Source organism: Arabidopsis thaliana, chromosome 4 (genome assembly GCF_000001735.4).
Source record: "Arabidopsis thaliana chromosome 4, partial sequence".
Taxonomy (NCBI): Eukaryota; Viridiplantae; Streptophyta; class Magnoliopsida; order Brassicales; family Brassicaceae; genus Arabidopsis; species Arabidopsis thaliana.
Genome location: NC_003075.7, coordinates 17,651,868 through 17,672,379, shown reverse-complemented (window position 1 = coordinate 17,672,379; position 20,512 = coordinate 17,651,868). Strand labels below are relative to the sequence as shown.

Below are 20,512 nucleotides of genomic sequence, written 5' to 3'. Positions count from 1 at the left end.
TAAATAGTCTCCCGCTCGCTTTGCTCTCTTCTTTCTCTTATTTTCCTATTCTTGAAAACACACAACACATCTCATTTCTCCGCTGTTTCGTCGGCAAATTTTCCCATTTTTGATTCCGAAGATAATAGATATTATCAACAGAGGATAAGGATAAAACCCAGAACAATCATTATAATTTAGTGGTGAAGTTGACCAAATTTATAAACTGATCCAATTTTAAAATCTGTAAGTCGTCAATATTTCTGTGTTTTTTTCTTAGATCTATAAAACTGAAATTCGTAAAATTTGTTAAATTCTCTTTCTTTAGATCCAATATTTGATCTCCTATGCATTTTCATACAGATTCTGAATCTGATTTTTTTTACCCTAACCTGTTACAGAAGAGATATGGAGAACATGGACGATTTCTCACCGGAGAATGTTTTAGCACCACCACCACCACCTCCTCCAATGAAGAAGTCAACGGATCTGTTTATGCAAAGAAGCAATAGCTTTGTTTCTAAAGCTACGAGAGATTCATGGGATCGTATGTTCGACGAAGCTCATGGAGCTGATGTTTTGATTCATACTGATGATAATGGTTTGATTTACGCACATTCTAATGTCATCGTAAGTTCTCTAATCCAATGCTTAGAAAAATCAGTAACATTGTTTTTTGTATTGAATCTTAATGAAGTTTTATCTGTTAAACTTTAATTAGGGAATGGCTTCAGATGTAATCAGAGGAATGATGAAGCAACATAAGAGAAAATCTCATCGTAAATCGATTTCAATCCTCGGTGTTCCTCACCACGCTCTTCGAGTTTTCATTCGATTCTTATACTCTTCTTGGTAAGTAGCAAAAGTTTTGGATTTTACAAATCTTTGGCTATAAACATTTAGGGATACATACTTAAACATTTTGTTTCTTGCTCTGTTTTTGTAGCTATGAGAAACAAGATATGGAGGATTTTGCAATACATCTACTTGTGTTATCACATGTCTACGTTGTACCGCATTTGAAGCGAGTCTGCGAATCAGAATTCGAAAGTAGTTTGCTCAACAAAGAGAATGTGATTGATGTGTTTCAGCTAGCTCTTCTATGTGATGCTCCTCGTCTCGGTCTTCTCTGTCATAGAATGATTCTAAACAACTTTGAAGAAGTTTCTACTTCTGAAGGATGGCAAGCAATGAAAGAGAGCCATCCTAGACTTCAAAAAGAGCTTTTACGCTCTGTCGCTTACGAGCTTAATGTAATTATACAAAATCTTAACAACTTTCTTTACCCCAAAGTCTTGTACTTTCACAGTTTTCTGATGATTTTTGTTTCAAAATTTTGTCTTTGCAGAGCTTGAAGCAAAGAAACAGGAAACAGAAGGAGATACAGACTTATACACAGCTCTATGAAGCAATGGAGGCTTTTGTTCATATATGTAGAGATGGATGCAGAGAAATAGGTCCAACAAAGACCGAAACCCCGCATATGTCATGCGGATTTCAAGCGTGTAATGGTTTAGAGCAGCTATTGAAACATTTGGCGGGATGCAAACTAAGATCAATCCCTGGTGGTTGTAGCCGTTGCAAGAGAATGTGGCAGCTTCTTGAGCTTCATTCGCGCATTTGCGTAGACTCGGAACAATGCAAAGTCCCTCTTTGCAGTAGTTTGAAAGAGAGGATGAAGACACAGAGCAGGAAAGATGAGAAAAGATGGAAACTTTTGGTGAGGAATGTTTTGAGCACCAAGAGAATTGGAGGATCTCCATTCTTTTTGCAAGCAATTGATGTTACTTTATGAGTTATGACATTATTATTTGATTGCTTTTAGATGTAGAAATTACATATTTATACATGTACATAGGTTGCAGATTCTTTGTAAAGATAGATTCAAAATTTTCAAACCTAAGATCCAATCTTTGGCCCATTCAATCCCGGCCCAAAACCGGCCCGGTCTATCATAGAAAGTTGAGTTCTTCAATGTTCTTCATCATTAGTAGTTACAGTTGAAGGAGATGAAGCTTCAATTGTTTCTCTTCCCTCCAACACATTTTGAGTTTCCTCCATTTTCTGCAAAACCAATACATAAGCACAATGATAAGAATGTGAGAATAAATCAAATCAAGACGTAATGGCACTCAACCACACGGTCTTTAAGGTCCTCGAAAATCCTGTCGTTATTCTCTGTCGAAAAGTATGTTCAAGAAGAGAGCATTACCTTTTTATTTAAACTATGAGTGTTCATAAGCTCATAGAGTTTACGCATCATCGTCTCATGTTCAACCTGAAACAAAAGATAAAATCACAAGTTTAACGATCTCTGGTCTTTAACTACACATCACAAGCTCATTAAAAGAGTTTTTTTATTCATCATACCTCAAGTTTTTGGAGTTCTTGCAACATGTTCTTTTGAGCTTCTTTGAGTAATTCAGTCTGTTTCTCCAAATGCCTTTTTGACAAAAAAAAATTAAAAAAGGTTAACAACGGGTAAATTAAGTAAACAGATTACGGGGGACAAAGAAGCTAAAAATTTGAATAAATGAGAATTACTTCAACACATCATCGGTATGTTGCGGTTCCATCCTCACAAATGATCAAGCTTTATTGCAAATCAGAATGCTGTTGATACCTCGTAATCGTGTAGGTGTTCTACATCATTAACTAAAAGTAAAATCTGATCAGCGACACAATAACTTATAACTAAAATCTCCCAACATAAGACTTTCTTCTTTCTAACAAGATTATACTCCTCCACTGTCCACATTGATAATATTTGACTTGGGCACAATCATACATACAAATAGATCAGAGATTCAAAATCTGGACATTCAAATTCACTTCTTAACTCTACAAAACACAGTGTTAAACAAGAATCAGATAACACAATTCAACACTAAATATCAAAAAAGAAGACTATTTACTGCCACAAAAAGCGTATCTCTTGATGAATCTCAAAGGACGAAAAAACTTTACAGAGAGAAGAAAGATTAAAGAGACAGAGAAAAATCCAAATAGTTAGAGAACAAGAAGGACAAGACACAAAAAGTTTTTAGTTTCGAAAAAAAGAAAAGCAAAATAAAGCGGTTCTAGGAAAAGGAACACCTGACTTAGACAATTCATCGAGCACTTAGTGCGCAAAACCTAAAACCTCTCTTCAATCACAATCCACCTATTTCAACGATACTTTTGCAATAAACAGAACAAACCCACTAAAGATCTAATCCAATTCAAGGTTTTTCACCCTCAAAGACAGAATTTTAGAACCCTAATTATCCAGGGAATAAACACAACAAACTCTGTAAAATAAAGTTTATAAATTGGATCGGAGAATCTTACCTGAAAACGAAAAGATCTTTCAGGACGGACTAATCGATGTAGATCGTAGAAGAATGAATCGCTGTTGACGAGAGCGAAATTACGCGAAGAAGATCAATTCAGAGATTTCACTTTTCTATTTTATCGATTTTGAGAAAAGGAAAAATTGCCTCTTTTTATACCTCTCGCTCTCCATTGCCGCCAAGAACCAAAACCTCTGTCGCAGCCAGAAGATTCCTCTTTTTTTTTTTTTTTTTTTCTATATTGGTGGAAATATATAATGATTTAAAACTTTTAATTTTACAAAACCTAAAAAACAAATAAAAATCATAGGTTTTGGCCAAAAAAATAGCTTCGATATGAGGTCGTCAAATATATAAAAAAAATTGAATGCAATCCAAAATTAAATGGTTGTATATATGTTTATTTACTTAGCATTAGGTATTTCGTTTTATTTCGAAACGTGAAAATAAAAAGAAATTCAATAATATGTGCGGGGTGATATATATATATATATATATAGTAGCAAAATCAAGGGATTGTTTGCACGCAAATGACATTCGAAACTCGATTGGTTGAGTTTGTATTACGAATTACGATTGAAAACAATAGCCAACTCGTTTGGAATTATGCATGATGTAGTTAGTTGCCCATCAATTTCTTTATCAGCATGCACATTGCATATTTGAATCCCATTACTTTATTTGTTTGTCCTGTTTTCTGTCATTTTCACACGATCGAGAAAAGATAAGTAATTTCCTATATACAAATTGATGCTATAATCTGTATAGTATATACCTTTTTCTTGTAATGTCAACTTGAGCAATAGGACCGGAGAACTCAACCAATTAACTCAAATATCGTGGCATTAGGCTGATGACATGAAATTAAAGTGGAGTTTGACAGCTAAACTTTTGATACACACATACTCGACAAAACTAAAACAACGGTAAACCTACAAGATCTTTTTTATTACATGTGATATAAACAGAAAAAAGGAGTTAAAAAAAAATGATTGAACATGCAATGGTCTAAATATAATCGTGCGGTAGTTAACGACTGAGCGATTTAAATTTAACAAGGATCGAAAATGATTTAAATAGATTCCATCATGAGTATGATCACTTTGATCTCAGACAATTTTAATTAAAAAAGAATAAGAATTTAGTACGAAATAATATAAGACTAGCTAGGGAAAAGAAGAGATAAAGGCTGGCTAAAAAAGGGAATGCATGGACCACGTTTTGGTGGTTCCCATAATCACACGAGTACTCGTCCATATTGTAATTAGGTAACATGTAGCTTTCGACTTTCCTATCGATTCACAACGTTCAATACTTTGGGAAAGAAAATTCTGATAAAAAAAATATGATGTTCATTCTAATCATTTCAATTTTCTAAACATATAGAAGAAATGACATCAACCGCATACGGGGATACCTGCATGATATTATGATATGAGTATAGTAAGATTAACTATGTAAACGCGTAATTTGGTAAAAATAATATTAGGTGAGTGTCATATCAGATAAGAAATAATATTTCAGAAGTGAAAATAATAAACATAAGTGTATTTTAGATTTAAAGAGAATCATCATTAGCTATTGTTCCTGATAGTAGTTTATCACTTTATTTATTATTTTTGCGCACTTCGAAATTTATGCCATTTTTCATTCGCAATCTTAGGCCATGTGCTTTGCTATAATCACACGAATATTTCTCAGATAATCGCTTTGATAATTTATATATTTGTTGCTTATCATGTTTGACCAAAAAAGAAAAAAAAAATGTTGCATATTATCAACTTTGCACAAGAGAACAACTTGTATGCTATCTCAATCATGTTGACTCACCCAACTCCTAAGATCATAAGTAGATGCCAATCTGATGAAGGGAAACCAAAAAAAAACAATTAAAAATCCGAAGAGGCAAATCTATTGGTTAATGTGAATAGATTCGTGAGATGTAAAACCATGTGAAGATGAAACAGCAATGAATCGACTTCTAACTTCTTAAAGCTAGCTTGCATTCATTGGATTCTTATTGGCTACCACATGCATCGAACACCAAAAAAAAACCCATCAAATATTTAACACTAATCTTTCAGGATCTACAAAATTAAATTTGAAGTGAATCTAATCAAGAAGATTTTCTGCAACGAACACCAAAAAAAAAACATATCTTTAGGTCCAAATAGGTTAAGAACTCTTTGACTTTATTTCTTATATCAATATACTTGTTTGACTCACAATTTCACACGTATATATATAAACTATATATTGTTTGACTCACAATTTGACACATATATACATGTATAAACTATGTTACAATGATCCTATAGTATCCATAAGATTCCCAAAGTAGGAGAGATTAGGGATTCACTAAAAATAGACAGTTATACAAAACTAAAATATTTTGTAAATAATGTGATTGATGAAATATATTAATAAAAGAAGTGATTAATAAGAAGAAAAAGAAGTGGGAGAGATAAAAGAGAGAGATAATGAAAAGGAAAGGAGAAAACATGTCCTGAAAAGAAGGTAAGTTTGTCTGAAGAGAAGGGGGCACACAAGTAAGTGCTTTGTCAGATTTCGCGTGCATTCATCAAAACAAAAACAAAAAAGCTCTTCTTTCTTCTTCTTCTCTCTTTCTTTCATTCATTCAGTTTTCTTGGCTCCTTCCTCTCCTTTCTTTTCTTTAATTTTCTCAATTTTCAAAGAAGAAAAGTTGTACCGATTTTTATTAAACGAAAGGTCACTGTTTGATTGTGTTTAAGAGAAAGAAAAAAAGTAGAAGAATCTTTTATCATCAACCTGATCTGGTTTGTGCTTAACTCGAAGAGAGGAAAAGACTTCTGTTTTGTTTTTCTTGGTTTGTAGCGCATTTTGCGTTCTTGAGGTTTAAAGTCGAAGAACAACAACAGCTCATACTTTTTTATATTTTCTGGTTTCTGTGGGGCTCATAGAGAGAGAGAAAGAAGAGAGATTTTATACGATTATATAGCTATTAGATTTTTGTGGTAGTGGTGTTGTCTCATGATTAAGAGAAGCTTTAAAGAAAACTCAAGTTTGCTTCTGAGGAAGACAATCAAGAAAAAGGTATCCAATTTTTTTTTCTTGTATTCAAGTTTTGCAATTGAGGATCTTAGGGTTTTAAAGAATCGATTGATGTAGAAAGAACTCATTGTTTTTTTAATTTTGAGTCCTCTTGTACCAAAAACGATCTCTGCCACTAGTGTCATGTTATGTTTTTGTTAGATTCTTTTTTAGCAAACATCCAAAAAAGATTTGATTCATCTTGTCTATTGAATAAGTGGCAGTCTTCAATTTTTTTCTCTGTTTTTCTTGATTCTTGCAGGTTTACTATTAAACGACAACGCTTTTGCAATCGCCACCACAAAAAGATTCAAGCTTTGGATTCGTTTTACTTGTGGACGACTAAACAAATAAGAGATTAAAAAAAAAAAGGTTTCACATGGTTCTGCGTTTGTGAATGTGTGAAGCACTTAGATAACAGAGAAAAAGAATTTGATTATTTTAAAGAGTTTATCTCTGTGTGTGTGTGTCAGTAAATTCGAGCTTTGAGTGGGTGTTTTGTGCATCTCTAAGTTTTTATCTCTTTTATATAAAATCTTATATTTCTTTTTTCAATGTTCTCTTTGAGATGTGAGATTTTCACAGTGTTGTCTCCTTAAGTGTGTAACTCAAGAAGCATTTTGGGGAGTGATAACACACAAGCTGAGTCTTTTTTCTTCTTTCTGAGATATCTTCTTCTATCAGTTTCTTCTTCATCATGAAGTTCATGAAACTTGGATCCAAACCTGATTCATTTCAATCTGAAGGAGACAATGTTAGGTTTGTGTTCTAATCCTCATCTTTTACCTTTCTGTTTTATGTTCTTGATTATTACAATGTTGGTTCTGTCTGAATACAAACTTAGAAACTTAGCTTATAGATCTGACAATATACTTGTTAATCTCTGTTTTTTAAGGTATGTATCAAGTGAGTTAGCAACAGATGTTATTGTCATCATTGGTGATGTCAAATTCTATCTTCACAAGGTACACATTTTTATATAGAAATATTCAAATCTTTTGTGTATCCTTAATCTTGATATGAAACTTTGGTTGATCAAATCTTTTGTTATGTGTTTTGATGTTTTCAGTTTCCGTTGCTTTCGAAAAGTGCACGGTTGCAGAAGCTAATCACAACATCAACATCATCATCAAATGAAGAGAATCAGATTCATCATCATCATCATGAAGACGAGATTGAAATAGCAGAGATTCCTGGTGGTCCTGCTTCATTTGAGATCTGTGCTAAATTCTGTTACGGAATGACCGTTACTCTAAACGCTTACAACGTAGTCGCTGCTCGCTGCGCCGCTGAATTTCTTGAAATGTATGAAACCGTCGAAAAGGGGAATCTTGTTTACAAGATTGAGGTGTTCTTGAACTCAAGCATACTCCAAAGCTGGAAAGATTCGATCATCGTGCTTCAAACCACTAGAGCTTTGTCTCCATACTCTGAAGAGTTGAAGTTAACCGGGCGTTGTCTTGACTCAATCGCCTCTAGAGCTTCGATAGATACTTCGAAAGTCGAATGGTCTTATACTTACAGCAAGAAGAAGAATCTTGATAACGGGTTGAGGAAACCTCAGGCGGTTCCTAGAGACTGGTGGGTTGAGGATCTTTGTGATCTTCATATCGATTTGTATAAACGAGCTCTCGCTACAATCGAAGCGAGAGGGAATGTTTCAGCTGATGTTATCGGAGAAGCATTGCACGCGTATGCGATTAAAAGGATTCCAGGGTTCAGCAAAAGTAGTTCAGTACAGGTCACTGACTTTGCTAAATACAGAGCTTTGGCCGATTCAATCATTGAGTTAATTCCTGATGAGAAACGTAGCGTTTCTTCGAGTTTCTTGACTAAGTTGTTACGAGCTTCGATCTTTCTTGGTTGTGATGAAGTAGCCGGGTTAAAGAACAGAGTTGGTGAGCGGTTAGATGAGGCGAATTTGGGCGATGTTTTGCTCTATGATGTTGAGTTGATGCAGAGCTTAGTTGAGGTTTTCTTGAAATCCCGAGACCCGAGAGAGGATGATGTAACCGCAAAAGCATCAGTTGCGAAACTTGTTGATGGTTATTTAGCTGAGAAATCGAGAGATTCCGATAATTTGCCTCTTCAGAAGTTCCTCTCACTTGCGGAAATGGTCTCGAGCTTTCCTAGACAGTCTCACGATGGAGTTTATCGCGCTATCGACATGTTTCTTAAGGTACAAGATCTTATTTATCGCGCTATCGACATGTTTCCTAGACATGTTTCCTAGACAGTCTCACGATGGAGTTTATCGCGCTATCGACATGTTTCTTAAGCTCTATCTCAACAAAGTATTCATACAAAGATCTTATTTAGCAATACCTAATCCGTTGTTTCGGTCAGTTGTTAGTAATCAAGGTTTGATCAAGTAACTAATCAAGATTTTGATTTCTTGAAATTATCTCTCATTCAGGAACATCCAGAGATGAACAAGAGCGAGAAGAAGCGTATCTGCAGGCTAATGGACTGCAGAAAACTATCAGCAGAAGCCTGCGCTCACGCGGTTCAAAACGAGCGGTTACCAATGCGTGTGGTAGTGCAAGTGCTCTTCTTTGAACAAGTAAGAGCCAACAACAACGGTTCATCATCAACCGGAAACAGCACACCAGAGGTTATACCTGCTTCAAGATCAACAAACACTACTGATCAAGAAGACACAGAGTGTTGGGACACAGAAGATATCAAAGCTTTGAGAGGTGAATTAGCAAATCTAAGACTCGCAAAGAATCAACAAGAGAGCCATAACCAAGGGAAACTGATGAAAGGAGGAGGATTAGGAGTTTCTAGAGTGTTCTCGAAGCTTTGGTCTGGTAAAGAGAGAAGTGGAGATATGATAAGTAGCTCAGGGACTTCAAGTCCTGGTTCTGTTAATGATGATTCCAAGTCTTCTTCTTCCACAAGCAAGAAGCATTAGCAGGAGACGTAAGAAGCAAGAAAAAGATGAATTAGGTTTGCTAAAATGTTCATCCTATTACTAACTTATCTCTCTTTAGATCCAATTTCTCAGATGTTACCATTTTCTTTCCTTTGTGGTTTTGTTCTTCCTTAGTAGGTAATGGTTTTTTCTTTCTGCTTTGTTGTCACTTTAAAATGGAAGTGTTTAAAAACAAAAAAAAATGGTTCTTCAAATAATAAAAGGTGAAATTTAGATCAAGTTGTCACTTTTGTTTGTAATTTTCATATCTAGTGTTTTATGATTATTCATTAGCAGAATAGTTTTTAAAATAAGCTTTTTTGAAAAAAATGCTTTACAAATCATCTATCTAACTACAATTTTTGCTGTAAAAAAAAAAAAGACTACAATTATTTTTCACAATACATTACAATTTTTTTTGTTTGTAACATTACTGTTTCTTCAAAATCTTGAAGAACAGCGCCACAAAACTTTAGAAATATTAATTTGATAGGAAATGTTTTTATAAATGTTACAAATTTGTTGATTCTGAAAGTTGTTGACTTTGACTTTATTTTGGACTTGTGTACGGGCAGTATCGAGATCCATAAGACTGGACTAGGGCCCAAGTCGATATTTCATATCTAATTAGACTTTTGACTACGGTAAAAAACATTCTCTTCTTTTCTTTTTATTAAGGAAAATAAGCATAAAACTGAATAAAACTTTTTTTAGTTAGACGTTTTTATTTAATCATAAAACTTATTTGGAAGCTCCGTGAAAATTTGATAACTGACAAATGCAGCGAACTTTTAAACCGTCTTTGAATTAAAATGAGGAGAGAATTAAATAAGTTTCGTCGGAGAAACCATATTTTAGACCGACAAAAAATGATAACTTTAAATTGACTTGCCACCGTCATTGTGCAGAAAATCTTCTTCGTCGTTTTCTTTTCTCTTATTTTGTTCATAAAAAAGAGTTAAAAATATAGAAATAGCTTCACGCTAATGTTACATCATTTTCCTTACGGACGCACTCGCATAATGAATATTCCCTTCGAATAAATAATATCACGCCCGGATTTTTGTGGGGGATGGATGAGAATGTGATGTTTGGGTGTTGAACACGCCCACAATTTCTATGAATTAATAATATATATTTCTCATTTTATTCAAATAATGATAGATTTTAACGTTACAAAAACAAACGTTATTAATATACGGATCGTTGATTTGATTCACAAGTAATTACCATTCTCAATATGTTGCATTAATTATTTCTTTTTGCTACTAGTGCTTTAGGATCCTTGAGATTCACATGATCGTCTACTTGAGAACTCCGTGAAGACTATCACCTAACTTCCCTTAGATTTTCTTTCATTAGCTTAAAACCATTAAAATTATATGTCGGTGAACCACAAGATGGTCCGCAACTAGTCGTCTCCATTGCTTATTAGAACCTTGTCATATGGTTCGGATTAACCGATGATAACATCCTTACATAGTTACATATATATTGCCAACAAATGCAAGATGTAATTATAGAAACTCACGACACTAGAAAACAAACCTAGGGTCAACATACACACATGTATACCAATCGTTATAACAGAAATGATAAATCTAATCCACAAACACAAAGTATCACTCCTCGATCGAAGTTATCCACATGTCTTATTATGTGATGGTCAAGACCTTATAGTATAAACAATTTCCCTGACTCGATCGGTGCTCTCGACTCGACAATACCTCTTTCGGACAAGGACACGTTCTCAAACCCGATTCAAAGGTTTCATCATGATATAGCTTTTGCTACCGCAAACCAACAAAAGAAACATATAAATCTATCAGTTGAACATCTTTGGACCATATTTGGGGGAAAAAGTGTGGTCCATGACATTGATATTCATGTCATTTACACGTAAGATTAGCGATATCAAAAGAAGTTTTTATTCTCCAATCACTATCAAATATCAATGATCAAACTCGAATTAGCAAAGTACTAAGAACCAAAATCCTCCACCTAAAAAGAACTACTAAACTAATATACATAATATTTTATTTACTCTTAAGAAAATGTGCGTCTTTCTCTTAGTTTATACTTGATGGCACACACGATAATGCTAATCGTTATTGGTAACATTTTCTATCATTGTCATAATTGTAATTTTATCTCCAAAGTATCGTCTTAACACAAATTGCATCATTATACGTATCAGTGCGTTCATGAAATTTTATCTACTTGGAAATAATAATCAGGTCGGCGTTTTGGTTTGGCCACAAAGAAAAAGTATCTTAAAAAGCTAGATCCATTTACAAGACAAGAAGACACAAACCCAAAAGTAGGAGATATTACCTCTTACCACTAATTTATAACACCCACAAAAACAAAACAAAACAAAACAAAAAGCAAAAAAAGTTACCTAAAAAAAAAGATTAATTCTAAAACAAGAAAATCTATAAACTTAGAAGAAAACCCCTAATTTAACATCAAGTGGTTAATAGAGAATATATATTATAGAGTTAAAAAAAAAGTTTTAAAATTCTCTAGGGTCTACAAAAATGGAAACGCCAGGTGGCGATTTAGTCCAATCACCAACAACACCATCACTATAGTCATCTCCAAGCCGCTTTATACACCAAAGATCCTCGTCACACGATAGCACTTTCCAATGTGGTATTCCTCGCCGCAACGGGTCTTCTCCGGCAACTTCCGCCGCCACGACACCACAACCACCTGCCTTAGCCAAGTTATGCGCGTGAGCACACAAGGATTTCACCATCTTCACCGCGCGTGGACCTTCTCCTCCGATTCCATACATAAAATGAAGTCCAAAAGGTTCGAAAACGGACGGTATCGAAGGTAGTTTCAGAAACGGCAACGTTTTATCAACTACTCGCGTCGTTTTAGCCACCACACGTCTCAATCTCGACGCTCCACGTACTTCTAACAGAAACGAGTCTTTACAATTCCACACGCTTAATACGGCCCATGACTCGGGTGGATATTCGAGGAATTTAGCCGAACCGGGCCATGATCCAGACCCGGATCCATAACAGCTTCCACGTGGCACCGCGACGAAAGTCCCAAGCGAGAGTTTGTTATTAAGTACCGAATCAATATCCCGCGGGAAAAACTCTGTTGTGCTAAACCGGATTCGGTACAACGTCTCAGCATCAACCGGCTCTAACTTGATAACCGTGACTCGCCGCGAAACATTAACTCGATGAGCGTAAACCGGGTTAACCAAAATCGACGGTGTACGAAACTCCGAATAACCACATTTCCCGGTGAACAAATTCACAGAAGCTTGATTATCGTTCTCAGTTGCAATATACGAATACTCAGCTCCGTTTTGTCTAAACCATTCCTCCATCATCTTCACGAGCTTAAACCCAATCCCTTGTCTCCTGCAAAAACCAAAACTAGTTTAGATAACCAAAATCTATAATAGCGTGTGATTATGAGTGGGAGGAAAACGGAAGGGTACCTGTGAAAAGGAGAGACGCGAAGGCCCAAGACGTAAGCGAGTTTAGTGTAAAGAGGCTTAACGACATCGTTTTGAGATTTGTGATTTAAATCGAGTTTTTGGCCACATGTAACGGTTTTGATACATCCTCTAATCATGCCCACTATCTCCTTCTTCTCCGTACCCATCTCAGCCACCTGTTACAGTCCCATAATTTAAATTTTCCGTTATTATATGTTTTTAACCTTTTATAATAAAGAGGAAACTTTATTAGTTATAGTTACTCGGGTATCATTTGGTTGCAAAAAATAATATAAATGATGAGTCTTTTGATCTTATCAAGAATCGGAAAAAAATAGAAATGATACCAAAAAAAGAACCGAACTTTAATTGTTTATGGAAAATGGGTTTTTTGGATTAACCAAAGGTTGAGAAGTTGGTGTTCTATGTTTTCTACTTCTAGGTTCAAAAAACAAACAGAGTTTTTGAAGAGACATACAAGTAAAAGAAGATAAAAGATTGTGAAACATGTTATTACCAGCATGAGATAGGAAGGTGAATGTCGGATTCTACAAATCGGGTCACCCAAAAGGTCGGTGAAAAGAGAAAGCTTGCCGCTTGGTCCGACTTCACACCGTCGTTCCACGTCCTCCACGCCGACTAAGTCTCGGGTCGGGTCGTACTCTCTAACCACCGTCATGTTTTGGTTCTTTCAGAGTGAGAACAGAAGCAGAGTAAATAGAGAGAGAGATTAGAGTTAGAAGAAGAGTTAAGTAGATAGGGTTTAATATATAGAGAGGAAGGTGAGTGTGGAAATGAGAGAAGTGAGGAAGATTTGTTCGAGAGGAAAGAGAAGCATTTATAGAAACTCTATATATATGTATAACGTGAGGTATAAGTAAAGAACAGAGAAAGCTATGAGTTTATAGGATTTGGATTTTAAAGGAAAGAGAAATAGACTTTTTATTTTATTTTTCCGGCTACTTTTTTACTATTTATGATGAGTTTTAAAAGTTGGAGAAGGCGAGTAGTTCATGATTGATAGAGCTTTAAAAGTTCTTCTTCTCAATCCTCTATTTATAGTCTCTAGTCTCTACAGTTCCCATTTTATTTTTTGTATATATGAATTTAAATATTAGCTAGTTCTAAATGATAAGGTAGAATTCTAACCAGATTTTAACTGATCATTGAATGCTTTTTTTACTTTTATGTGTTAAGAGGAAAAATAGTAAAGAATTTATATTCCTACCATATTTGCTGCTTGGAAATTGGAACAAAAATGTTTTTGCTACAAAATCGAATGATTTAAATTGTGTTGGTCACACTTTTTAGTTTACTACAAACTACACATAATGTTCAAAAAAAGAAGAAATATAAATAGATTTTGTTGAAAAAAAGAAATTTGTATGTTCTTACATGCAGTGGCGCTATCTATTTTCAAAATTTTATGTTCTGTAAAATAATGTTAATTCTCTTTTTTTTTTTTTTTTGACAGCTAATGTAAATTCTCTTTAATACAATAAATATGAAATTAAATCTCTTATAATTAGGGACATTTAAATGTTTTTCACGAATAAATACTCCTAGTAAATTTTGAAATAGTGGGCTTCAACGTATTAATGATGAGTAGAGATTAATGGTGATTAAGACGAGCATTGATGTGGAAAACTTGCCCAGAAGGAGAAGTTGTAAGTGGGAGTGAGAAGTTGAAAATGGCGGCTATGTCTGCGTTAACTCATTATTATGGTTTCTATCTCTCTTTTCGTTTTCCTCTTACTTGTACTGTATTTATTTCCCTTTCTACTACTAGTTCCCTTCCTTTGCCCATAAATTCACACTTATTAAATTCCACATCATCACTCTGATGCATTGCACCATCTCCCAAGTAATCATTTGCCCTCAACCCCATCTATATACTACATTAACTGTCTATCTACCAAATTACTAGTAAATGTAAATACAGCAGCTCTAATTTTGCAAGAGGAAAAAAAAAACAGTAACGTAAAATAAGAGTTGAGAGAGAAAGTAAATTGTGTATAATTAGTTTTTAACATTTTCCGAAAAATACAGAAAAAATATCTTACTAGAAATAACTGCAATGTTCAAATTCACTACGAGGCTAAAAAGAAGCGAAGGAATCCATTTAGAAGAAAAAAACAAATTCCTAAAGGTCATGTCTATCGTATTCCTCTTTTAAGGGTAGTTTAGTCATGCAATACATGATGATATATATGACAAATGATTATATGTACGTTTTATATATACATAAGTATATACATATATACATATACATGACACTTCATTAGGTGTGAAAGATCATCAACATAATCACCAATTAGTTAATTAAACTCAAAAGCCGAAATATCAACCGTCAGCTAATTGTTTTGTTTTAGTAAGAAAATTTGTTTTATTGTAGACGAAATTCGAATTACAATAATCTTTGTTGACAAAAAAAAACCCTTGTTTACTGGTGTAATTTGGAAACAATAAGCCTCAAGCCCTCAAATGACCTTTTAGGGTCAGAATTCTTCTCGAAGAACAATTTTCATAAATAGTTCCACTTGATATTTGATTGTGTATTAAGTGGAAACTAAGCAAGAAACACCATCACACGCACAAATATTAAACAATCATAAACACAAAAATAAACGGCACACTTGACGTGGCCCCTCAAAATATATAACATATAGTTCAGGTTGGTAGGTGATTTATTTTGTACTGATTATGACATTGTCGAGCACTATTATATACTCCATCAGAAGAATTAAAATCAATATTAAAAATAGATTATTATTCTAACTAGTAGTTAGGAACATAGGATACAATCTGATTTAAACCATTTTGGATTTATCAAAATGAAATTATACCAAAACAAATCGATATAAGATTGAACGTAAAGATAGTAAACCAATTCAAACGACGGTCTATGTTCTTTTTAATTCGGAGCTTAAACATTTTCACTATGTTTTCCCCCGTCATTGGCAATCAAATTCAGGATTTGGTCCACTTTCTCCTCTAATGTTTTTTAGTGTAATTGGTTGAACTATCAACGATTATCATTATTTGATTGAAACATGTATTTTGTAAGTTTATATCTTAAAAATCGTGGTCCATTAACAGTACTTAAGTAGACAGTACGTAGACACCAATATAGTGATGATGGTTTAGTTGGCTACATAAAATAATCAATGTGCTCACCAATAAATGTAATATATATTCAAAAAGAGTTTGGCCAAACAAGATTACAAAAGCTAAAGTATAAAGAGAAATCTTTTTGTTAACAACTAAAAATAAATTTATAAGCCTAATGAAGATCCGAAAATTAAATAATATAAACGATGAGCATGGTTAGCCATTTTCTTTTTCATTTTGCCTATCACTTTAAATCTTTAATATAAACGTATTTTACTTTTAACGAGTCTTTGTTAATTGAGTTGTTACTGTTGTTTTCTCGGCGTTTATTAGTTAAGTATAACTATTAACACCTCTCTAACTAAAAATCTTTAGATAAAAAAAATAGCTCTTCACCAGAATTATTATATCGGATGTCCCATCAAAAATGTTTAACAAAAAAAAAAAAATTCCCATCAAAAGTATAACTATAATGAAAAAAATCTTACATAAGATTAGAAGTGTCAAAATGGGTAATCCAACTCAACTCAACTCATAATAAAATGGGTTGGGTCAACCCATAACTCATTTAATTTGATGGGTTGAGTTGTTAAATGGGTTAACCCATTTAAGTAATAATTTAATTAACTATTATTATAAAACAATAATAAATAATTATCATTATTAATTCATTATCATCAAACTTAGGATATTTACGGATTCCATTTTTTACGGATTTACGTTTTTGGCGGGAAAATCACGGGTTTACGTTTTTGGCGGAAAATTATAGATTTACGTTTGTGGCGGGAAAATTACGGATTTACGTTTTTGGCGGAAAAATCACGGGTTAACGTTTTTGGCGGAAAATTATAGGTTTACGTTTTTGACGGGAAAATTACGGGTTTACGTTTTTGGCGGGAAAATCACGGGTTTACGTTTTTGGCGGAAAATTATAGGCTTACGTTTTTGGCGGGAAAAATACGGATTTACGTTTTTGGCTGGAAAATCACGGGTTTACATTTTTGGCGGGAAAATCACGGGTTTACGTTTTTTGCGGGAAAATCACGGATTTACGTTTTTGGCGGGAAAATATGGGTTTACATTTTTGGCGGGAAAATCACAGGTTTACGTTTTTGGCGGGAAAATTATGGATTTATGTTTTTGGCGGAAAATCTCGGGTTTACGTTTTTGGCGGGTAAATCACGGATTTACGTTTTTGGCGGGAAAATCATGGGTTTTCGTTTTTGGCGGGAAAATCACGGGTTTATGTTTTTTAGTGGAAAAATTACGAATTTACTTTTCCTCAATTTCATCGCTTGTATATTTAAGAAATTTGGAAAAATATTAATTTTATTAAATTGGTTTAGATGTGTTGGTTAAACTTAAATTGAAATTGGTTTAGAGATTTTAGTTGGTTTAATTCAATTTTACAAAACTTGATGGGTTAATTGGGTAAACCATTGAAACCATTAACCATTACAACCCAACTCATTTTACTCATCAAACCAATTGACTCATCAACTCATTTGACCCATTAACTCATTTGAGTCAAAATTTTCAACTCATTAAAGTTCATGGGTTGAGTTGAATTGAGTTGAGTTGACCTATGAATTTTGACCCATTTTGATGCCCCTACATAAAATATAGAGTTATATATAAGAAATAATAAGATTGTCTCTAACAATAGTAGGATTGTTTTTTTTTCTTCTTATTATTACTTAGAAAGGTCACTGATAAATACTCGAAACTACTATCATTCGTCTCTTCGACCAATTTTTTCTTTTTAAAATCCAATCGTCTCTTAAATATCCACTCAATATTTAAAAGATGCATGGAGAGCTATAAAAGAGAGCTTTTTTTTGTCCTGGGTTTCTATTTCAATATTACTCATAATACCACCAATGCTTAGTTGTGATTATGTATCATTTTTTACGTCGTTTGGTAACATAATATATCATTTCGATTCGGCCAAAAGTGCTTACGCTATGCCATATTGACATTTATCAAATATCATAAAGCGTAATGGCAATTAGACAAATGTAACGGTGCGTAATTTCAGGCATTTGTTTCTTCTTATCATACTTTATTACATTATAGGGTAATATTATCAAGCTATATATATATTTTATGTGGTTACAAAAACCTAGATGATTTATCATGTTAGTTGAAAGAATTTATTAATTAATTGTGCGTAAGATTAAGGAACTATGTGGATCGTTTAGACATGTATATATGTGTATACCATAGACCACATCGTATAACTAAAAGTGTCGAGTAATTAGCAGACAAATTATTGTCTTTTTGGTCAAGATTAACTAGTCTACAATTCAACACGTATCATATATTATTATGTAATTATGATAAACTGTAACAATTACACAAATCATAAGATAACATGTAAATTCTAAGACAATTTCCTCGAAGACACAAATGAGACGATCTTGATACATTATAGCCCGGTCCATCTCTGTGTAATATTAATATTCAATTCGATGTCCCGTACGGTTTATTCAAAAATTAACCCTAGTTGATTGTAACACATTTATTTTTCTATTTGACAGAGGACAGCTATTATTGTAGGGCCGTTGCAATACAATTTCGCATTCACATATATTTTCATGTCGTTTTTGGACATTCCAAGATAATATGTTTAGTTTAGTTTGACAGTATTTAGACTAGGTCCAATATTGAGCATGTTCTGCAAGAAGATTGAATATAAAATATAATACATAACTAAATACTTGTAGTTTCTTTTGGTGTCGTGGTTATAGTTTGGTAAGATTGATGATATGATTTGAGTGAATATATGTACTAAAAATGGGTCCGAAAAGTGCAGTATTTGAAGCGGTGGGTTAATTATAGTCATTGTGGTTACTAAGATGCAACCGTCACAAGTAAGAAGACTGGACCTGAATATATTTGGAAGCACATGACCCACTAAGAGTTTAAACATTAATACAAACACAACAAACTTGCGTTCACTATTCACGTCCAATCTTGTTTACTCTGTTATTTATAGGCTAATTTGTTGTATTAAAAATAAATTGATTTTTTTTGAACGATTTATAGTTATAAAAACAATTAAACAAGAGCTAAGAATGTTAGAGAAAATAATAAAATAGAAGAAAAACAATCATCGTAATCAAAATACTAAAGTCTAACGAGAGCTATATCGCATGCAAGTTGACCCACAAAAATATAACCAGAATCTAACTAATTGATAAGACTAGTTAAAGTCTAGTGGATGGAGTGGCTCGAGGAGTGACGTGGGTTTGTTACGAACTTTCCAGAATTATGATTATTATTATTTCCTCAACAATTATCATTAGAATAAATGACAATATGCCAAAAAGCTTGGTCGCTGACCCCTTCGTCTGCAAGATCATCTGATCATGTTTTTAAATTTACCTTCAAAACATGACTATATTTTTTTTACACGAGATGACTATTACGAACTTTGATTAAAATCTATGTAGTCAGTTATATTGAAGATAAGTAAACAACAATTTTTTGGTTTACAAAGTGAGGTTTTGTCTATGAATCTCATGTTTTTCTAACCTGAACTTGAACTTTTAGTTTGATTTTCACTTGGGAGATGGCTATTTACTTACCATGAGATATGCATGCATGGATTTCGGCGGAAAACTTTTTTATTTTTGATACCACAAAAAAAAAAAAAAACTAATCTTAGTTATATGAATGAAATATAAATAGTATCTCTTACGTTGTATATTATGCATTTGTTATGTTTTTTTTAGTCGGTTTCGTTTGTTTATTTCATGGTTACCATTTGGAACCTCAATAAAGCCAACGTACGTAGTGTGTTTGGGGATCCAATAAACCATGTGGTAGTTATCTCGCTTAATGACTTTTACGTAATTAGCTACACGAGAAAACCAATACATACGCTTAATTATGGAAGTTGATAAACGATATAGTTGAGAGTTTAAGACCAGTCAAAAACTACATAAGTCAGACCAAATTTTTTGTTTTACCGACTTATGTCGGATAAGAGTAAATTGACAATAATGTCCTTTTGTGTACATCTCATTGTTTTAAAAACTGTAAATCCAGCTGTGAATGTTGCGGGCACAAAGCGGCCGGGCAGAGACACTAAGGAAGTGTCAATTCAAACATTTAAATAAGTATTTTTATTAGGTACGGGTCCTAAGGCTCGGGGTGATCACCAAGATCATATGCATGTTGCCTATCTAGCTATATCTATATCCTGAAACTTATGAATCATTTCTATACGTTTAGGTTCATGCATATATACCAAAATATGTCACTATATCTATATGGATACGATGGATAGATAATACAATCCAAAACAAGAGCACACGATAGATAAATCAAATACTTTTTTTTGCATGAGCACATGAGATTCGGTTTCTACTGATGTAATCTTGGTTATGTGTTTTGTCAATTTGTTGTATGTATCTTGCTTTCTTTCTTTTTTTTTGGCGATTAAGTTAGCATGTTTTTTTTTGGTATGTTTTTTGATAAGTTAAGAAAGGAAAAAATTAGTTTTTTTTTTTTTTATCAATTGTTGTTCACAACCTTTCAAAAGCAACATGAAAAAGCAGAAATAAATGTGGTCTTGTTTTGATGTGTTGAAAATTTATAAATAATTTTGATAAATTGTGATGTCAT

At 33.5% G+C, this 20,512-nt stretch overlaps 4 protein-coding genes and 1 pseudogene across 7 annotated transcripts; 3 read left to right on the top strand and 2 right to left on the bottom strand.

Moving 5' to 3' along the window:
* Positions 1-26: 26 nt before the first annotated feature.
* On the top strand, positions 27-1,899 carry BT5 (BTB and TAZ domain protein 5). Its single transcript, NM_119924.3, has 5 exons — positions 27-225; positions 381-609; positions 701-831; positions 926-1,232; positions 1,328-1,899. The coding sequence occupies exons 2-5, from the start codon at positions 388-390 to the stop codon at positions 1,772-1,774; spliced, it is 1,107 nt and encodes a 368-aa protein (NP_568031.1). The 5' UTR covers positions 27-225; positions 381-387; the 3' UTR covers positions 1,775-1,899.
* Positions 1,749-3,429, bottom strand: AT4G37608 (uncharacterized protein; the record flags this gene model as incomplete). 2 transcript variants are annotated; one of them, NM_001085040.1, is made up of 5 exons in its annotated part: positions 3,310-3,429; positions 2,524-2,634; positions 2,350-2,422; positions 2,192-2,257; positions 1,749-2,043 (listed from the first exon to the last, which is right to left on the bottom strand). In NM_001085040.1, the coding sequence occupies exons 2-5, from the start codon at positions 2,553-2,555 to the stop codon at positions 1,951-1,953; spliced, it is 264 nt and encodes an 87-aa protein (NP_001078509.1). In that variant the 5' UTR covers positions 2,556-2,634; positions 3,310-3,429. The 2 variants fall into 2 exon arrangements, with proteins under 2 accessions (NP_001078509.1, NP_001329541.1); NM_001342449.1 differs by lacking the exon at positions 3,310-3,429 and adding an exon at positions 3,076-3,302 and having other exon boundaries at positions 1,951-2,043.
* A 2,214-nt stretch (positions 3,430-5,643) lies between these two features.
* On the top strand, positions 5,644-9,540 carry NPY5 (Phototropic-responsive NPH3 family protein). Its single transcript, NM_119923.4, has 5 exons — positions 5,644-6,386; positions 6,646-7,142; positions 7,279-7,348; positions 7,453-8,562; positions 8,800-9,540. The coding sequence occupies exons 2-5, from the start codon at positions 7,081-7,083 to the stop codon at positions 9,298-9,300; spliced, it is 1,743 nt and encodes a 580-aa protein (NP_568030.1). The 5' UTR covers positions 5,644-6,386; positions 6,646-7,080; the 3' UTR covers positions 9,301-9,540.
* Positions 9,541-11,501: 1,961 nt separating this feature from the next.
* On the bottom strand, positions 11,502-13,786 carry HLS1 (Acyl-CoA N-acyltransferases (NAT) superfamily protein). Of its 2 annotated transcripts, NM_119922.5 has the most exons (3): positions 13,287-13,786; positions 12,770-12,945; positions 11,502-12,689 (listed from the first exon to the last, which is right to left on the bottom strand). In NM_119922.5, exons 1-3 carry the CDS (start codon positions 13,446-13,448, stop codon positions 11,816-11,818), a joined length of 1,212 nt encoding a protein of 403 aa, NP_195474.1. In that variant the 5' UTR covers positions 13,449-13,786; the 3' UTR covers positions 11,502-11,815. The 2 variants fall into 2 exon arrangements, with proteins under 2 accessions (NP_195474.1, NP_001328037.1); NM_001342448.1 differs by lacking the exon at positions 13,287-13,786 and having other exon boundaries at positions 12,770-12,998.
* A 2,036-nt stretch (positions 13,787-15,822) lies between these two features.
* Positions 15,823-17,207, top strand: AT4G37570 (annotated as a pseudogene; the record flags this gene model as incomplete). The annotated part of the gene is made up of 2 exons: positions 15,823-15,831; positions 16,650-17,207.
* Between the last annotated feature and the right edge of the window lie 3,305 nt (positions 17,208-20,512).